We start from the raw sequence: 14,420 nt of genomic DNA on the forward strand, positions 1-14,420 counted from the left end.
ATAAACTTGTTTTCACGGTCACTTCCTCACGCTTCTCCAAAAGCAACAGGGCACTGGAAAGCCTCGCGTTGGAAAAGCACACGCCCGTCTGTTGCGGAAGGCCTTTCAACGGAACGAGAGTGTCGCAGGAGCGCTGTTTGTGGAGTAATTTAGCCCATCCGCCGCATGCGTACGCCGCTCTTCCATGTGCGTACACGCGTGTGTGTCTAAGAGTCACGTTGCGGCAAGCTGGCAAGCGGTCAGGCAAATATTCTGCACAGAAAAAAACTCGCATGCAGCAGAGATACAATACTTACTTAACGTATGCATTATAAGCAGTTATGATGCAATAAATTCCATTATGGTATGAATGACATTCAACGTCAGAAAAATGGTTTATAGCCAGTTCTCTTTTACCACTTTCTATAAACAACTAGAATAAAACGATCAATGTCAATACTGACATTGATTCATTATTGATGTTATTTTACACGTCACATGCAGTTTGAAAATCTTTTTGAAAGTTCTCATTCCATTCAGTGCTTTCTGAAATAAACGTTGAGGACTGTAGCCAATTCCAAAAAGAAATCCAATTGTCAGATGTCGTGTGAGTTTTTCCCAGGCCATATTCCAACAAACAAATCCAATTTAGATCGGTCAGCTGATGAGTGTTCATAACTTTTTTCTTCTGCTGCTTTCAAGCTTTCACATCTTTTTTTGTGATAAATACCGGCTCATACAATTCAATCAAATTTAGTAGCCAACACCCACATGTATCCATTCTGCTTTGATCTAGTCAGTGCTAGACACAAAACATGCACAACGTCCTCTACAGGGCTACTGTACAAACAGGAGAGGTTAATCTGCAAGTAATTCTATTAACCTAACAAAAAGTCCCCATAATTTCCTTTTTTTTTTGTTCTCCATGAAACAATGACATGATGTGTGTAGAGAAAGAGACTCTGTTCTCCTGTTGTTCCCTGAGTAGCAATTCAATTTTGTTCTCCATCTGTAGGTCATTCTTTAGTTTACAGAGTTGGGAGAGACAAACCCAGTACTTTTAGATACAATTTTACTGTTGGTAAGATAAAAAAAAAAGTTTACTGTATGGTACATTACAATTTTAATGCTGGATCTGTAAAAAATAAATTTATAAAATATGAATTTGGTTTTGCAGGCATTCTGCATTGTTTTAAAGAGTGCCATTTAATTTACAACGGAATCATCCTATTTGCAATTCGGTTGAAGGTAAGAAACATCCAGTGTTACACGTCCATTCGGAACCCTTCATTTTAGTAAGCAGAATCGTTCTGCTTTCATTGGCTGCTTTCCAGTGAAAAACCTGAACAATCAGACCACTTCACCACAGCCTTTTGCATTGGTACATTTAATGTAACAAATTCAACAATTCCAATGGTGCCTTTCTATACCCAGTTCACTCTAAAAGCAGGGCTTCAATCGATGATGTATTAATTATCGTTTTCATCTGTAGAAAGTGACAAAAGTGACTATGAGAATCCCTGAAATCTGTATAACATGAAAGAGAACATTAACACTGGACCGCTAACGTACCCTTTGCACTCTGACACTGCTGGACCCAGGTGGCGAAGGTTTGTTGGAAGTCCATGTTCTGCTGGAACGACACCGGACTGCTCATTTTAGTCGCCAATCCCACTTTGGTTGTAGGAGCAACTGGGCTGGTCAGAGGACCCACGGAGCCCTTTGGGTTGGTAGAGACGGGTGTGGTGGGTGTGCAGGTGGAGATGGAGCTAGATCCAGACCGTTTGAGTTCCAGACGCTTCTGTGAACATTAAATGAAGAATGCAAGAAGATAAAAAAAAAAAAAAAGGGGTCTGGGCCAGTTGCCTCTGCTGGAATGGATGCAAGATATTAAGTTCAGTTCAGCGGATGGTGGTAAAGCCTACAACATAAGCCCACAATATAATTTGATATTATGGCAATTGTATTAGGTCTGGTTGCTTGTTAAGGTCACTGATTAAGCAGTTTAAGGTACTTGATTCTGATTGATCAACTTGGCCAACTAATGAGAAAACTGTTAAAAGAAAATAAACTAAATTACTGGCTTGACTCAGTGCTTCCGCTCAAGTGGTTCCTGACATTTTCCCAGGATTGTAAAATTCTCTTGTCACTGTGTTGTCTGGATGTCCAGAGCTGTGGTCCCATGGGCATGACCAGCAGGGCAAGCTGGTCAATGGCAATGCTCTCTGCATAGTTCTCATCATAATATTAGCTCACACATACACAAAGTTTGCTCTCAAGCTTTGAAGACAGGTAAGAGTGACATTCCACTAAACCACCACCACATCAGGAATCTACACAGAGATGTGTTGAAGAATAGTATAAAGATTATTTCAGCAACACATGAACTGATACGATATATTACATTCTCAGTATGGATTGCGGTGTTAAAGTAAAAAATATTCTTACAATAACAAGAATGACCTCCACAAGCCATCCACAAGCAATTTGCTTTATGACCCTGACTTTACCCGTGTTCCACTTTGTTTCTCAACCTAAGTGACCTGGTGATCAATTTCTTGCTGTGTTGCCCATGTTCATAAGCAAACACAAAATGTTTAAATAGTTATTAATAAAACAGAAATGGTAAAAAGTGTTGAAAGACTGACATTGTCTTTCACTTTGGTTCGGGGCATGATTATTTTGGGCGCAGAAATGCTGGACAAAACCCAACATTGTTCCTCAGGGTTCAGGATGAAGCTGATTATGATAATTACGCTGATTACGATGTATCTAGGTATCTGTTAGAACCAAGTAGACTGCCACACTCAGTATGTTAAGAAGGACTACTGGACTACTGTAACTCCCTTCTTGCCGGTCTACCACTATGTACCATCCGACCTCTACAACTCATACAAAATGCAGCAGCACGACTAATCTTCAACCTTCCCAAATTCTCCCACACCTCCCCTCTGCTACGTTCCCTCCACTGGCTCCCAGTAGCTGCACGCATCAGGTTCAAAATACTGATGCTGGCCTACAAAGCCAAACATGGAGTAGCACCATCCTACCTCACAGCCCTTATTACACCTCACACTGCACCTCGTATACTCCGAGCCTCCAGTACTGCTCGCCTGGTCCCTCCATCTCTGAAGGTAAAAGGAAAACATTCATCTAGACTCTTCTCCGTCTTGGCCCCTCGGTGGTGGAATGAACTTCCCCTCAAGGTCAGAACAGCTCAGTCTCTGAGCACCTTCAAACGACAGCTCAAGACCTTCCTCTTTAAAGAATATTTAGATTAAATTGTAATTTTCTTGTTGTCAAACTTGTGTACAGAATCTACAGCAGAGTGAATAGAATAGATGTATTCGTAGTTGGGGTCCTAGTGAACCGGAATTGATCTCTTCATCGATGGTAACTTAAGCACGTTGTAAGTCGCTCTGGATAAGGGCGTCTGCCAAATGCGTTAATGTAAATGTAGGACGCTCCTCTCATGTCTTCGCACCTGTTCGATATCAACTCTCTCCAGGTTTACCCGAACCTCCATTCGCGCCTTGAGCTCCAGAGTCTTCCTCCTTGCACTAATCTTAGCCTGTTCCTCTGCCTGGGCCTTCTCGTTCTCTAGCCTGTGTGAACAGGACAGGGTTCAAGAGATCCAGTCATATCAAACACAACCAGAAGTCAAACTCTGAGTGAAAAGGAGACATGCGGAGTGTAGTGGTGGGCGATCTGGGTGACCGCAGACATTTGGTTCTGTACCCTTCAGAGAAGGCCCGGATTTCCCAGAGCTCCAGCTCCTCCTCAGGAACCCACGTATCCACGACAACGGGCCCCTTCTGATTGTTCAAATCGGGCTTCTTTGGCCTGAGAGCGCTGGCACGTAGACCTTTCCTTACAGGCGTGGCAGTCTCCTCTACTGAGCGAGAGAAACAAACCCTGCCCTCAGCAAAAAAATGGCACTCAACATCCACTTCCAGATTCTCTGGATTTTATTCACATTCCTAGAAAACATGGAGCTGGGTTCTACTTCTGGTTAACATTTTGCTGCACATTTCCAATCTTATTCACCCTAACCTTTGGATGTGTCTGGGACCCCAATGGGACTGATGATCTTCCGGATGCAGTACTGTGAGCGAATGCCGTACAGCCCGACCTCTCGCCTTTTGATGATCTCGGTGGTGATGATGTCCGTGTCTGATGTCTCTGCAGCAGAAAAAAAAACACATGAAGACACAAATCATTCAGTGCTGATTGGTCCCACATTCCTACAGTCCACTTTATCACGTAGCCTGCATAAAAGCAAAAAAAAAAAAAAGCATTTAAAAAGCCATCCTGTTCACTTTAAAACAGGGACAGTCCCCCTGGTGACACAGAGGGTAAAGAGTCTTGCTCAGGGTAATAAGTGGGGTCTGAACCAGTTAATGATCTTCATAAGCGATCGTGATCTACCATGCTTTAGTCACCTTTAACCTTAAACTTGCAAAGATTTAAATTCAGGGATAAGAAAGCTGGAAGAAAGTGAGTGGAGCCAGAATACTGACCTGTCCGGGCGGTTCCTGCAATGGAAGAGGGCTTTACTGCCATGGCATCCCAACGGAGACATGCCCACAGCAGCCGCAGCATTAGGCTCACCCCGGCTAGTGACGTCGCCATCCTCAGCCGATACCTGGAGAATAGAGGATTCTCACATCTAAAAATTCTAATCACATCAAATGTATATGTATGTATGTATGTATGTGTGTGTGTGTGTGTGTGTGTGTATATATGAGTTGTAAAGCAATGCAATAAATATCATAAAAGCAATGCTGAAATTAGTGAGGATGTTCGTGGATTAATATTATATATTTGTTAATATAGCTCCAGCATTCTAAAGCTCTAGTACAGCTTTAGAGTAAAATGATCACAGGTCACAGGACGATACCTTTTTTCTAGCAATGAAGTCTGCCTTTTGATGCAGAAAATAAAAATCAATAAAGTTAAAGTTAAAGTGAAGTGATTGTCACACGTGATACACAGCAGCACAGCACACAGTGTACACAGTGAAATTTGTCCTCTGCATTTAACCCATCACCCTGAGTGAGCAGTGGGCAGCCATGACCAGCGCCCGGGGAGCAGTGTGTGGGGACGGTGCTTTGCTCAGTGGCACCTTGGCGGATCGGGATTCGAACCGGCAACCTTCTGATTACAGGGCCGCTTCCTTAACCGCTAGGCCACCACTGCCCAATAGAAAAAGGGAGAGAAATGGAAGGACAGTAATCAACCAGCGTGAGTAACGTCTGGCCTTGTGGAGAAATGTGTGGAAAATTACAGGGTGTTCTGGGGTCAGAGCAGTCCACTGAGGTTTCAGGGCAAACTACTACAGGGAAACAAAAAAGCTCATTTGTTTTTGGAAAGTTAGATTAAAAAATAATAATAAAAAATTACTTTCTGATGAGTTTTGCTGTCGAATATGGCAAACAACTCATGAGTCTTACAAAAAAAAAAAAAAAAAAAAAAAAAAAAAAACCACACACACACACACACACTAGTTGGTTGAAGGTTGAATTTATTGACCTTCTCTACCATATCGTACCCACCTCCAGGTAATACCAAACGTGGGTCTCGGGGAGGGGTAGGGCCAAACGTCCAAAGCCGGTTTGGCGCTGTAGCTGAAGGAGGGCACTTCGACGGCCCCGCCGCGCCGTGCCAGCATCCTCAGGTCCACGCTGGGGAGGACAAAGATGCTCTTCTTGCCGCTCTTGGTGCTGAATTTGCAGTAGGAAGGAAGGGCCGTGCCCGAACTGGTCTTTCTCATGGGCATGACCTTCAGTAGCCTGACGCCCTCACGGGTTGAACGCTCCCGGTTGGTTGGATTGCTCTTACTGTGAAAATCTGCAGAAGTGATGGAAGTCACCTGCTCTGCTGAACTTCCATTACTACTACTACTCAATGTGACCTCTGACCTCAGGGCTTGAGGTTTGAAGTCAGTAGACACAGAGGTGGTGTCCTGGGTTCTGTTTAGAATCTTTGGCGTATTAGAAATATTAGGAAGATGTTTGCTTTTTGAGATGAGCGGAACCGCTGAGCAGGTTTTGATCTTCCCATTGTCGGCATTCAACAGTGTGACCTTTCCACCAGACATGGGCCGGATTGGCTTGGAATCAGTCAGGACTAAAGAGCTGGAGAGCACTTTGGTCACTATACCTGGTTCCTGACTGTTTACTCGCACGTTCAGCAAAAGAGTTGACTCCAGATCATCATCCAGATCCACACTTCCATTCGCCTCCGAGGCATCTGGCCTGGGAGTCTTCTTGTTTGAGGTCTTAGGCAGGAGACTGCTAGTACCTGAAGGAAGTTTTGAAGCAACTTGGTCCTGAGAAATGGATGAGACCTCCTGCTCTGCACTGACCTCTGCAGATAAAGGCGTGGAACCAACTGATGGACCTGTGCTGGTTTTGGACTCAAACAAACCAACATCCACCTGGTCCTGACCCTGCTTTCCTTCCAAGGCATTCTGCATGACCCGGTGCTCCAGCAGCCCATCCAGTTTGGAGGCCTTGACCTTCTTGTAGGCAGTGCGGAGCAGAAAGCCCTCACTCACATCCACCACATCGTAATTGAACGGCCTTTTTTGGGATTTGTCACCTTCTTCAGAGTCTAGGTCTAAAGAGAAAGCAGAATATCTTCATTAGACTGAATGTTGATATGAATGTTACAGAACAATAACCTGCTATTGTATTGTAACACAGCGTGGTTCTTTCATTCTGATTGGCTGAAAATCCTAGGAGTCAGACAATAAAAAAACAGAACACTGTCCCCTCTTTAATAACACACACACACACACACACACACACACATCATTTTTACAAAAAACATAGGCAAAGCATAAAATGAGTCTTCTGTCACTTGGACTGGACGGGAATATTTCAAAGATATTATCGTCCTACAAAGACTGATTTTGAAAATGCCTTTTGCAGAATCTCCACAATATTTAGCACTAAACCCATTATAACAGGCCTTAAATGATTCTCAAATTTCATTCTTCAAAGTGGGATCATCTGAACTAATAAAATATTTAAAAAAATGACACTTTACCAAGCCCTTGTGACCAGGTGAATGTAAAATGTAACCTGAAATAAAATGAGGCAGTTGTGAACCTGGATCTGCTCGCTGCTGGGCCTCCATCTTCTCCTCCTGTGTCTCCAATGTTCCTCTGGGTTTCCTCTTTATTTTTGATTCTGGTGAAGTTTTTATATAAACCGTTTCTGCAGCTACAAAAAAAGATGGGAGCAACACACAATCTCAATTCAGGTATGGTGGTGAACGAGTCAGATGAGATTTTGGGCTGCACAGACCTTCCACATCTTTCCGGTAATTGGCGTTGGTGTTGCCTGGAAGTCGTGGAAGGAAGCGGTGGCAGCGTGTTTTACTGATCCAGCTCCACCCCCCGTATCCGGTCACTCTGTACTCCTCACCCTTCTGTTTCCACACCTGACACCGCCCACAAACCAAAAATACCTCACACACATGATTTCAAATTGCAATTGTGAGGCATGTCTGAGCTACCAGGGTTTCAACTGTGGCTGGGTGTCACCCATTTAGATCCTGACTGCTTCACTATTAGTATAATACTAATATAATACTACAGTAATACTAATGTGTCACCTGGTGCTTGATGGGAAATGTGTACTTGACCCAGGTGGCCTGCTGCAGGGTCTCCTCATCCTCCAGCTTCTTCTCACGCTTCTTCACCTTCTCCTTCTCCTCGCGCTCCATGGAGGTCACGCGGTGTAACCTGCACACGTGCAGCCAAAAAAAAAAAAAAAAAAAAAAAAAAGTGAGTACCCAGAACACACCGCCATGGGGCACATGTATATAAATATACACACACACACACACACACACACACACACGTCGGGGAGAGGTAACTCCCAGTATTCTTTGGCTAAAGTCCATGAATATCAGTTGGGGGGATTCTGGTGGGTCTTTGGAGTAAACAGGGGTTGCTCCTCACACACACACACACACACACACACACAACCCTACCTAGGACAGGAAGACTTTATCCAACATAAACAGCATAAACCCTGCTTTAAGTGATGAATATGTGGTCTGAGGTCAAACACACACACACTTTCTCTCTCCCTCCTGTAGAGACCGTAAAAATACCAGTGTTTAGCACAAACTGGTCTTTGATGCATGGTGGTGGTGGGCAATCTTCTTCAAATATCCTAGAGTCGCCTGCTCTGGGCCAGACCAGCGCTTAGCGTGACCACTGGAGTGAGTGGGGTGGGGCTGAGGCGTTTGATCTGACGACTGCGGCGTCTTATTAAATGTTGATAGTGGAAAGGGCCAAAGGCAGTGGAGGGAACCACAGGACGGAGGCAGATTAAAGTATTCGTGTTTGGTGCTTGTGGAGCACTTTCCACTGAACACACACACAGAGATGGTTTTTCTGGAGTTCTACCCTATAACTGTTATGAGTAATTATTCAACCACAGTCAATTTGGGTCTAGACAATTTACCAAATCTAACAGGTTTCCTATTTCATTTTAAATAACAGTAATGTTTATTTAAACAATACCTTTCAGGTGTGAGACCTAAATAAAAAAAAAATCTTTAATTGCTGTAAAAAAATATATATTTCTCCATTCCACCTAGAAAAATACACTTTTTAAAGATTTGTTATTTAGTTGAAAATTGTGATTAAATATCATTCTGATTCTGTTCCTGTTGCAGACGAGCATCTACAAATTCTCCATCTTGTGGGGCAACATGAGCTCTTAAGCCAGAAGAACTTGCCTGGTGTGGCCCAGAGTCTCCTTCCACACGGGAAGCACAGCCACTGGCTTGATTGCGCACTCCAGAATGGCCAGCGCCAGAGCCAGCTCCTGCGCCTTGCTGCATATGTGTACCGCCTTGATCCACTTCAACCTGGCACAGAGAGGTTTCTTACATTAAATCATGGATATTTAAACTGCCGCCCAACCGTCAGCTGAAGGAAACTTGTTATCCAAGAGCCGTTCATATCATGCCCTGATAGTCTCAGAGGGGGGACTGAACAAACAGCCTTTCCAAACAGTTTAAAAAGGCATTATACTAAGCTTTAGTGTTACAGCTTGATTAATTCATGTCAAACGTGCAAATTAATTAGATTTAAAATTGCACTTGATCGAATGCTGTAATATGTGCACACTATAGTGGCTACAAAGGAAGCAGACTTGTAACCAAAGGGTTGTGGGATCAAATCCCGAACCACCAAGTGATCATTGTGAAACACTGCACCACAGCACATGGTGACACAACGAAATGTGTCCTCTGCTGTTAACCATCACCCTTGGTGAGCAGTGGGCAGCCATGACAGGCCGGGCAAGCAGTGTGTGGGGACGGTACTTTGCTCCGTGGCACCTCGGCGGTTTGGAGATTTGAACAAGCAACCTTCTAATTACGGGTCTACTTTCTTACCCTCTAGGCCACCACTGCCCTAAAAGCCACTGAGGTCCCCTTGATCGAGGTACAGTCCCCACACACTGCTCCCCGGGTGCCTCCCACTGCTCAAGGGTGATGGTTAAATGCAGAGGACACATTTTGTTATGTGCACCCTGTGCTGTGCTGCAATGTAACACAATGACAATTTATAAAAAAAAAAAAAAAAAAAAAAATTTATGACATCTCAACTAATGGCATACAGTACAAAAGCACAGTGACAATGCACCAGTTTCTCTTTTTCTTTTTTTAAACATTAGTTTGTGTCACCATAATCTCTCATTGAGATGATAGGAACACTACAGAGATTACAAATTAAAACAGTACTGCCTGAGGAACAGGTTGGGAAAAAATGGACTCATATTTGAACACTAATAGAGGAATGATATTATATGATATATCTTGCCGGATCGTGGCCCTGTAAACCTTCTGTTTACGGGGGCCACTTTAACCGCTAGGCCACCACTGCCCCAATATATGGCTGCATCTGCTGGTTTGGATTACACTGCACCTGTGTGAGGGCCAGTTGGGATGCATGAAGGGCGCCGGGACGTTGTTCTCCAACTGGACGATGGCAAGGCGCAGTGTGGAAATGGTCGGCGCCTCGGAGCCGTGCACAGAGCCGTTCCACTTGAAGTCGCCGGCGGGGCTCATGCAGAATTTGTGGGCAAGGTGGCGGCGCTTGTCGTGGTCCTCACGGCGCTGGTGCTTGTTGAGGGCGAGCATGTTGCTGCTGTACTGGTTCTGGTACAACCGGTACTTGCCCTCCTGGCCAAGTCTGAAGTAGGGACCTGATTCGGATTTAGCCGCAGACTCCTTACTGCCCCTGCTGCTCGGGGAGAAATGTGAAGTGTCGACCTGCAGGTTCACCATCGTCATCATCTACCAGAGAGACAGGAAGGTCAGTAAATAAAAAAAAGAAAAAAAAAGAACTAATCTCACCATTTGGGTGAGTATGCACTGACGCCGTCAATGTTCCAAATTACACAGTTTTAATTTGATTTTGCCTGCTGTTCAAGTTCAGTTGGAAGAAAATCGAAGCAGTTGAAATTGATTTTAGATTCGATCAGGCCATAATATACTGATAATCCCATTTAAAACATGTTAGAACCAGTTTCAAACCTCCTTATAGCCCCTGTTCTCATGGACGAGCTGACTCTTCAGATGGCTCAGTTTGCTGTCTGGGTTCCGGAGCCGGGTCACCATGCGGGTTGGGGGTCCCCACAGTGGCACCTTCAGTGTCCCCTCAACTGCAGCATACAGAAAACCACACACACATCCAGCCATTTCAGAATACTTTACATTTTTACCTTACAAAAATAAATAAATAAATAAATAAATAAATGCATACATAATCTAAGGAGAGTCTCACACACACACACACACACACACACACACACACACACACACAAACACTGGATGACGGCTGGTAATTGCACATTGCAGGGTAAATGCTGCCCCTTAGTGTCCAAAATAAATACTTCAATACAGGCATTTCAACAGTTTTTTGACCATGCAAATTTGTTAAACTGTCAAAGGGATAAATACTATATTATACACCATAAATAAACATAGAGGCAAAATGGGCTGGGATGGGAAGACGGTCAGAACTGGCAAGTCAAGCAAATGAAGTGAAGCACAGGCCACTACAAAAACCAGATGCAACTCGGCAACATGAACCACCCATGCGGCAAAAACAAACAAACAAACAAACAAATAAATAAATAAAAAAAGTGGATCCGGATCCAGATCCAGCACAAGCAAAACGTCTGAGCCTTAATCAGTTTTCAGCAGAAGCAGCAAGCGAGGCTGGTGTCTCAGGTACCTGCAGACTCTGGGACCTCGTCCAGACCTTCAAGCCCCTTCGTCCACTCCTCTCCAGGGCCCGAGGGCCCCTCAAATGTTCTGGCTGTGGGGGTCTGAGCACCAGTCTGGGAGATAGACGGGGCCACAGTCGGGGAATCCGCATTTTGGCCTTTAGGGGCGCTACAGTCGACCCCAGCAGCTGAGGGCACTTCAACTAGAACCACACCACTCTCCTTATGCTGATTGATACACTTCAGGTACAAGTAGTTCAATAAACCCATATAAAATCTTTTTTTTTTTCTAATAGAAAGATGTATCAAAGTTTCAGTTGAAGTAAAAGTGACTGAAGAAGTGACTTTAGAACACCGCTGTAACTTTGAAACATTACATTTGTATTTGCATTGCTTGTCGTTAACTGCATCGTAGACGCCAATGCTGTAATATACAGAGAATGGGCAACATCCACTGTAGATATGGTATCTTTTATTTATAGATTAACTCGCTACACGTGTTTGTCAAAGTAGACTCAAACTTAGGGAAAGTGAACTGATGAGGGTCATCATGGTCCTCTCAGCAAAACATTTTTAAAACGGGTCTTCTGGTACCTGCTGATGTGGGCTCATTTGAGCCTTGAAACGTCTCGTTGAGGTCTTCCACCATTCTCCCCCTGTCCTCTGTGCTCTTGCGGCTCTGCTGCTGCTCTACCTCTTCTTCATCCTCCTGCTGCAGTTGCTTGGCCTTCATTCGCTCCAGAACCTTCTCTGAAGAGGAAAGGGGGGAAGGGGGGGTTAGTGGGTTAGACCAAAACTACCCTCAAACTACGTTCTTTATATCTGATTGAGGTATGAAGAACACAGGTCGCATCTAGTAGCCTCGATATCACCAGCAGCCTCTTTGCCACAGCCATCATTACATATCACCGCTGCGAACAAGTATCGCAGAACCACAACACGGCGAGTGATGCTACTGGTGGACCTTTGCGCCTACTCTTCGTGTAGAAAATGGCATTTATCAGATGTCCTTATCCAGGGCGACTTACGATTAGAAGTTACAGGGACAGTCCCCCCATGGAGACACTCAGCATAATGTGTCTTGCTCAGGGACACAATTGTAGCAAGTGGGGTTTGAATCTGTGACTTTGAAATCTTCTCGTTCATTCTGGAGGTGTTTTAGCCACTAGGCTACTAGCAACTCCCCATTATTGCACACAGATAAACGTTAGCAATTTAACTATTAGCAATTAGATAACGTGTTAACGTGTGAGCAAACGTTCAGTTGTGGCAATTTGTTAATCATGCTAATTATTTGGAACTAAAAAGTGTTGTTTCTGCTCCAGTCCTCACAACTCAGACCATCTACCAATATTGTCTTCTTTTGCACCATGTAATGTTAAAACATTAACAATGTTATAGAGTTTGTAATTCTATTATTGTGACGTAGCGACAACCAAAAGCTGACTTGCCATTTTATTTTACTGCAAAGTAAATAATGAAAGAATTTTGTAAACCCTCAATTCTGGCAACAGTGGATAATAGTTTACATTGCTCCCCCTGGAGCAACTTAGGGTTAAGTGTCTTGCTCAGGGACACAATGGTAGTAAGTGGGATTTGAACCCGGGTCTTCTGGTTCATAGGCGAGTGTGTTAACCACTAGGCTACTACCACCCTGTCAAGAGATCTTCTCACGTGCCTCACATTGCAACGGAACTTGGGGGTTCTCACCGCCTTCCACACACGTAAACACCGGCTACAGGTGTTGCACAGACCCACCACTGTATTTCATGCGCTGTACAGACCTCCACAGGAAGCATGTCATTTTGGGGAACAATCCTACAGGAAGATTGGGGGTAGTAGCCTAGTGGGTAACACACTCGCCTATGAACCTGAAGTCCCAGGATCAAACCCCACTTACTACCATTGTGTCCCCGAGCAAGACACTTAACCCCGAGTGTCTCCAGGGGGGGGACTGTCCCGGTCACTACTGATTGTAAGTCGCTCTGGATAAGGGAGTCTGATAAATGCTGTAAATGTAAATGTAGGAAGAAGGCTATACCAAAGGCACACGAAAGGAAGACATTGCGTAATACAACAAAAGATAAAAAGTAGATTTTTCACTCCCATTTGCAGGCAATCACATGCTAAAGGCAAATTACATTTTCCAAATTGTATTGCAACACAGGGTGTTTTTTTGAAAATTCATTTGATAAGCAGGATTTAAAAGCGGCCCCACCATTGGCCACAGTGAGGTAACACTTGCTGCTCCCGGCGCCACAGGCTTTGTTGGTCAGGTCCTCGGTGATGTCCATGTGCGTCTGGACCTCGGGCAAGATCCTGCCCAGCGCCGCAGCCAGCTCCTTTTCCCAGTAGGCCTTGTCCAGGAGCTCCAGCAGCTCCTCCAGCTGCAGCCTGCTGCTGTAGTACCAGATGACCTTGTTCTCATGCTCACCATCCTCCTCGCTGAAAAAACAGAAGCAGAATAAGTGCGATCATCAGGGAAGTACCCACACACTATGGGCACTATCGTCAAACTGCCGATAAAAGCAACACTATGCACAAAGCGTGGAGCGTGTTTGCTAGTATCTTGAAAAGAAGATAATCATGTCGACCACATTCTTTAATTATGATTTCAGTTGAAAATGGAAGGAGCGTGCTCATTATGGATGCCCCCGCCCGTTAACAAGTCACAAGTAGAAGTTGTGTTACATCCCAGTGTCGTTGGGCCGTATGCTTCCACCTGTGTTTGTGTCTGTGTCTCTTTTAGGCTGCTGTGGTTGGAGGAGCTTCTGCCTACCGGCTCCACCGGGATATGAAAGGAGACCTCAGACTGGGTTCGGGAGGTCTGATAGAGATGTGGTTTTGGTTGTGGTATTCGCTTAGGTTGCTGTGTATAAGATTCATTGCCTGTTTGTTGGTGGTGTTGTTGTTAGTCGTCCCCTAGTACCGCCCTCTCTTTGTTAGGCCTCTGTATTGTGGGTGTTTATTAGTGGTAAATGTCTTCTTGGGCACTTGGGTAAATAAATGCACTCTAGTACCGTTTGTTAGCCTTCATGTGTCTCTCCCCATGCTGGTTTCGCTCCTCTCTCCCCCTAGGACAGGACACTCGTTTTACCTATATTATGGAGACTGTGAGGACACCTTCGCTGTCAAACTAGCAAACAAGATTCAGACTTGGTGCATAGTTTGAATCCCGAC

At 44.5% G+C, this 14,420-nt stretch overlaps 1 protein-coding gene across 6 annotated transcripts in view; it reads right to left on the reverse strand.

The window, feature by feature from the left end:
• The window catches only part of LOC114786023 (nucleosome-remodeling factor subunit BPTF-like), a 33,739-nt gene that overhangs the window by 16,530 nt on the left and 2,789 nt on the right, over positions 1–14,420 (reverse strand). For 3 of the 6 annotated variants that reach the window (XM_028972754.1, XM_028972751.1, XM_028972755.1), the window contains exons 3-17: positions 13,459–13,685; positions 11,835–11,990; positions 11,249–11,443; positions 10,546–10,673; positions 9,935–10,305; positions 8,740–8,871; positions 7,603–7,732; positions 7,293–7,428; positions 7,068–7,208; positions 5,535–6,600; positions 4,500–4,624; positions 4,033–4,161; positions 3,718–3,874; positions 3,464–3,584; positions 1,552–1,780 (exon numbers count right to left, since the gene is read on the reverse strand). In XM_028972754.1, the coding sequence (XP_028828587.1) occupies positions 1,552–1,780; positions 3,464–3,584; positions 3,718–3,874; positions 4,033–4,161; positions 4,500–4,624; positions 5,535–6,600; positions 7,068–7,208; positions 7,293–7,428; positions 7,603–7,732; positions 8,740–8,871; positions 9,935–10,305; positions 10,546–10,673; positions 11,249–11,443; positions 11,835–11,990; positions 13,459–13,685 (3,443 nt within the window). The remainder of the gene's footprint in view (positions 1–1,551; positions 1,781–3,463; positions 3,585–3,717; positions 3,875–4,032; positions 4,162–4,499; positions 4,625–5,534; positions 6,601–7,067; positions 7,209–7,292; positions 7,429–7,602; positions 7,733–8,739; positions 8,872–9,934; positions 10,306–10,545; positions 10,674–11,248; positions 11,444–11,834; positions 11,991–13,458; positions 13,686–14,420) is intronic. The other 3 variants (XM_028972752.1, XM_028972753.1, XM_028972756.1) reach the window with 3 other exon arrangements.

Source organism: Denticeps clupeoides, chromosome 3 (genome assembly GCF_900700375.1).
Source record: "Denticeps clupeoides chromosome 3, fDenClu1.1, whole genome shotgun sequence".
Classification (NCBI taxonomy): domain Eukaryota; kingdom Metazoa; phylum Chordata; class Actinopteri; order Clupeiformes; family Denticipitidae; genus Denticeps; species Denticeps clupeoides.